The 5,790-nt window shown below is 43.8% G+C and overlaps 1 protein-coding gene across 1 annotated transcript; it reads left to right on the forward strand.

The window, feature by feature from the left end:
* The first annotated feature begins 2,495 nt into the window (after positions 1-2,495).
* LOC101650765 (glucose-6-phosphate 1-dehydrogenase-like) lies at positions 2,496-4,049 on the forward strand. The gene has a single exon (XM_045291136.1). The coding sequence runs from the start codon at positions 2,502-2,504 to the stop codon at positions 4,047-4,049; it is 1,548 nt and encodes a 515-aa protein (XP_045147071.1). The 5' UTR covers positions 2,496-2,501.
* The last annotated feature ends 1,741 nt before the right edge of the window (positions 4,050-5,790 follow it).

A 5,790-nucleotide genomic window follows, 5' to 3' on the forward strand; every position in this document is an offset into this window, starting at 1 on the left:
TTCTTTGGATTTAAGCTGGTTTCTTATTATATAAATATGTTTCTGCCTCTTTTACATAGCAATGTGGATAAGATTAAGTAAAAGAATATTTTAAGGCATTTTTTAAATATTCTAGACACTGTGGTTGAAATATTACCCTGATTTGAAAATTGTATATTCAATAGACTTTGATCTAATTATATTATTGACTCAATATGCTTTTCATTTTAACATAAGTATTAATTCCCCTGAGTTTCATTGAAATGCAGCCAATGAAACATGGTCACCTGAACAACTGGTTTCCCTTGAAAGAATGGTTGAGTTAACACAATCTAGTAAAATAAATGCAGTAATATTCTTTGTGTTGTGAGAATTTCGGGGTAACAATGTGGGTTTCCTAGAGAAGTAAAAGCAAATATATATATATATATATAAAAAACCACTACACTATATGGCTGACATGCATGGCAGTTCCAAACCACCACCAGCAATTCCAGTGGAAAAGACTGGGATTTCTACTATTGTAAAAGGTTACAGTTTCAGGAAACCCACAGGGGTTCACTATAAGTCAGCAGTGACTCAATGGCAGTGAGCTGAGTTTCATATATATTTATATATATATATACACATACATACACATGTGGATATACATACACATACATATGTGTGGCATACATATAATTGTTGGTATATATGTGTGTATACATGTATACACATACATATATGGTATATATAAAATGGCTAACTCTTTCTTATGCAAGATATATGGTTGCATTTAAGGCCCACATGAAAAATTCAGCACAATCTCCTCATGTTAAGATGCTTAATAATAACTACAAAACCTTGTTTTTTTCTTTATAAGAAACATCTTACGGGCTTCAAAGGCCTTATGTTTTTTAATGATCATTATTGAGATTTCCATCAAATGTATGCAAATGAAAATTACTTTTAGAATGAAAACCACAATAGACCTTTATAGCAAGTGACTATCCTGAAGAAATATTAGCAAGAGTTAATATTTTTAAACATTTCTATATAGAAAATTGGTACTCGGCTCCTACTGAGGGCAAAGCAGGACAGAACAGTTTAGTTCATCAAATATTCCAAAGACAAAAAATCCTGTAGGCCTTAGAGGGAAAGAATACTGTTAACTCCATTTTTATCCTCCTTTAATATACAAACAGCATTTCTTAAAACAAATGAGTGTGAAAGTGAAATAATTTTTGCTTAAAGTTAAATAAAATTAACACAATAGAGCAACTTCTGAAAATAAGAGAATAAAGTCTGTACTTATTACGTTACAATTGGGAGGATCAATTAAATTCTTAAAACTATAAATAAATTAAATACCTAGTTTACATGGTTTAAAACAACAATTTATTTTATCTCATAACCCAAATTCCTCCATAATTCAATATTTTGATGATAGCATTCTTCTATATTACAACTCAAATTTTTTATGTTTACTTTTATTCAAGTCTGTCAGTCTGAGAAATCCTGAACATGTTCTTTCTTTCTGATTTTCTGTCTCCAGGTCTCCACACTCAAAACGAAAACAAAACAACTGTCATCTCGCTTATTCCAACACAGAGAAGCTAGAGAGACTTTCTATGAGAGTAAACCGTTACGAGAACAGATCTGCTCGTCTTATTTCAGAGTTGTTAAGAGTGGGTTAGAACCCCATCGTAATCCAGTAAAGTAAATGCAGTCATATTCTTTGTGCTGTGAGAGTTTCGGGGTAACAGTCCGGGTTCTGTTGCAATCTTTCTCTTGACAGCTCAACACCTAGTCATCAGTAGCAGCATATTTCCTGATAATACGTAATGTGTCTTCTTGATCAAGATCTTCATTAACATATTTGGTTTAGCTCATTACTTCACAATTTCATTTGCTTCAGCTACTTTACATTCAAGAGGAATTTTCAGTCTCCTCTGACACATAATGTTTATTTCTTGTCTTTTCACTGACCTTTTGCCTTCTTCCGGCATGATGTCTTTATGTTACCCCACAACTTACATGTTCTGTGGTCATTAATGTTTAATGACTCAATTCTATTTTTGAGATGGTCCCTAAATTCAGGTAAATTTATGAAACGTCTTACTTTGGCTCTTGTGGACTTGTTTCAATTTTCTTCATGTTCAACTTGAACTTAAAAATAAACAATTGATGATCTGTTTCACAGTCAGAGGCAGCCTTATTTTAATTATAGACATTGAACTTCCCCTTCATGTCTTTTCATAGATCTAATCAATTTTATTTGTGTATTCCATCTAGTGAGGTCCATGTGTATAATCACCGTTTATGCTATTGAAAATGGGTATTTGTAATGAGGAACTCATTGACTTTGAACTGTTTATCGTGCCGGTCCTCCTGGGGCCTACCCTTGAGCGGTGGTCTAAGGCCCCCGCCCCTCCAGCGCAGGTTCAATGGGCTGGCAGGGTGCAGCCTTGGAAACGGCCAAGCGTTCGGCGCTGCGAGCATTCTCGCGCTGCTGACGACTGTGAGGACACACAGAGACCACCATGGCTGAGCAGGTGGCCCTGAGCCGGACCGAGGTATGCGGGATCCTCCGGGAAGAACTGAACCAGCGCAGTGCCTTCCACAAGTATGAAACGCACATTTTCGTCACCATGGGCGCCTCGGGCGACTTGGCAAACAAGAAGATCTACCCCACGCTCTGGTGGCTGTTCCGAGATGGCCTTCTGCCCGATGCCACCTTCATCGTGGGCTTCGGCCGCTCTCACCTCTGCGTGGCCGACATCCGCAAACAGAGCGAGCCCTTCTTCAGAGCCACCCTAGAGGAGAAACGGAAGCTCGAGGAGTTCTTTGCCCACAACTCTTATGTGACCGGCCACTATGACAACCCTGCCTCCTACCAGCGCCTCCACAGCCACATGAACGCCCTCCATCATGGCTCCAAGGCCAACCACCTCTTCTACCTGGCCCTGCCCCCCACCGTCTACGAGGTCGTCACCAAGCACATCAGTGAGACCTGCATGAGCCCCACGGGCTGGAACCGCGTCGTCATGGAGAAGCCCTTCGGCAAGGACCTGGAGAGCTCTGACCGCCTGTCCAACCACATCGCCGCGCTGTTCCGGGAGGACCAGATCTACCGCATCGACCACTACCTGGGCAAGGAGATGGTCCAGAACCTCATGGTGCTGAGGTTTGCCAACAGGATCTTCGGTCCCATCTGGAACAGGGACAACATCGCCTGTGTGATCCTTACCTTCAAGGAGCCCTTTGGCACCGAGGGCCGCGCCCGCTACTTCGATGAGCTTGGAATAATCCGGGAAGTGATGCAAAACCACCTCCTTCAGATGCTGTGTCTGGTGGCCATGGAGAAGCCCGCCTCCACCGACTCGGACCACGTCAGGGACGAGAAGGTCAAGGTCTTGAAGTGCATCTCTGAAGCGAAGGCGGACGACGTGGTCCTGGGGCAGTATGTGGGGAACCCCAGAGGGCAAGGTGAGGCCAAGAACGGGTACCTGGACGACCCCACCGTGCCCCGCGACTCCACCACGGCCACCTTTGCTACCGTGGTCTTGTATGTCGAGAACGAGAGGTGGGACGGCGTGCCCTTCATCCTGCGCTGCGGCAAGGCCCTGAACGAGCTCAAGGCAGAGGTGCGCCTGCAGTTCCAAGACGTGGCCAGCGACATCTTCCTCCAGCAGTGCAAGCGCAACGAGCTGGTGATCCGCGTGCAGCCCAACGAGGCCGTGTACACCAAGCTGATGACCAAGAAGCCCGGCATGTTCTTCAACACCGAGGAGTCTGAGCTCGACCTCACCTACAGCAGCAGATATAGGAACGTGAAGCTTCCTGATGCCTACGAGCGCCTCATCCTGGACGTCTTCTGCGGGAGCCAGATGCACTTCGTGCGCAGTGACGAGCTCCGGGAGGCCTGGCGGATCTTCACCCCACTGCTGCACAAGCTTGAGCGCGAGAAGCCCAGGCCCATCTCCTACGCTTATGGCAGCCGCGGGCCCCCAGAGGCCGACGAGTTGATGAAAAAAGTCGGTTTCCAATATGAAGGCACCTATAAGTGGGTGAACCCCCACAAGCACTGAAGGCCTGCTCCCCACCCCTGCGCCTGTGCCTCCCTCGGTTCAATAGGACTTTGGGACCAGGCGACAACCCCACATTCCCCAACCCCTCGGCTCAGCCTTGAGCTCCCAGTATCTTCCAAAATTCAGGCTGTAGGCAAGGACCTTCCTGCGGGAGCCCCATCCATTGTTTCGGGCCCAGGACAGGATTCAAGATAGTGGGGGACACCAGCAGGAACCTACGGGCTTACCCATCTGGCCTCAGAAAGGAGGAGGGTCCCATCCCTGTGAACGTGGATTCCAAAGGCAGGAGAGAGTGCTGTGATACCAGTAGACGTTCCAGCACACTCCCATATCTCTGGCGCCTGAAGCCCCTCAGCCAACAGCTCCTCCCACCACCTCCGCAAGGAAGGCCAGCAGCCATCCTCCCACCACCCCCATCCTCTCCACCTCCCCCTGCCATTAAAGCCACATGCCACATGCCAAAAATATATATATATATCACGCAAACTCGGATGTAACTTTATTCCAGATAGAAATTTATTCAGATAGCCATTCTTCTATGTTTTCAGCTAAACATTCCAATCACCAGTAAACATAAACGTATTTTCATTACATATTTGATCAAGTTCAAACTGCAGGCATTGATAACCATCTTTAGTGTCTTCATCTTTTCCATTATTGTTACTTGACTAACTTAAATAATAGTCTATGACTAACTTAAATAATAGTCATTAGTCGGGGCTATTTGTAAGCATTTGGATATTAGTTTAACAGTGACAGCTTTTGTACTTCAGTATAGATCATGAAATGTTACTTTTGGTGATGAACATCATTCCCATAGTAGATCATATGTTGGTCCAATTAAACAGGATTATTAATAGTTCATCTCATCTTGCTAATGCCTAAGAAAATAATGTTTATATTTAAATTTTTATTTTTAGATGACTCCCAATATTCCTAGATACCACAAGTTCAATACTAGGCCACAACTTCAGACTCACACAGCCACATGCAATGATGCAGAATGCAGGAAGATCACAGCCTGGTGGGTACAAAATTGTGTGGATCCAATGGTGGTGGAGGTATCTCCAGGGCCCTGGCAGGTTCCAGAGTGGCTCTGCAGCGGAAAGGTGCAGTCAGAGAAAGGGGTGGGGTGAGGGGATTCCCAGGACCCTCCTTATAAGTTCACTCCCACAATGAGATGCCCTCAGATTGTTACCTGATTGACTAGACTCCACCCCTACTCTTTTATATATCTTCAAGTTCACGTGAAATTATGTAACTACCACAGGTGGAATATGCCCAAGGTTGTATTTTGGCTCTCCTGGACTTGTTTTAATTTTCTTCAGTCTCAACTGGAGCTATATGAGCAATTAATGATCTGTGCACCAGTCAGCCCTTGGCCTCGGTTTTTGCTGTTGATATTCAGAGTCTCCATTGCCTCTTCCAGCAGATGTAGGCAACTTGATTTCTGTGTATTCTATACAGAGAAATCCATGTGTGTAGTTGCCTTTTGTGTTGCTGAAAAAAAGGTATTTGCTATGAACAAATAATTGATTTTGCAAAATTCTATCACATGGCATCCAGGTTCATTTTTATCACCAAGATATATTCCAACTATCCATTCCTCTTTGTTTCCAAAATTTGCATTAAAATTTCCAATGATGACCAAGGCACACTGATTACATATTTGATCAATTTCAAACTGGAAACATTGTGCTTAGTGCATAGATTTGAATAACAGTTGTATTGCTTGGATTTT

Source organism: Echinops telfairi, unplaced genomic scaffold (genome assembly GCF_000313985.2).
Source record: "Echinops telfairi isolate 266 unplaced genomic scaffold, ASM31398v2 ScPeMD7_60;HRSCAF=208, whole genome shotgun sequence".
NCBI classification, from domain to species: domain Eukaryota; kingdom Metazoa; phylum Chordata; class Mammalia; order Afrosoricida; family Tenrecidae; genus Echinops; species Echinops telfairi.

Bases quoted from the DNA above. Each gene is read 5' to 3' on its own strand.
- LOC101650765 (XM_045291136.1), top strand. From the start codon at position 2,502: ATGGCTGAGCAGGTGGCCCTGAGCCGGACCGAGGTATGCGGGATCCTC.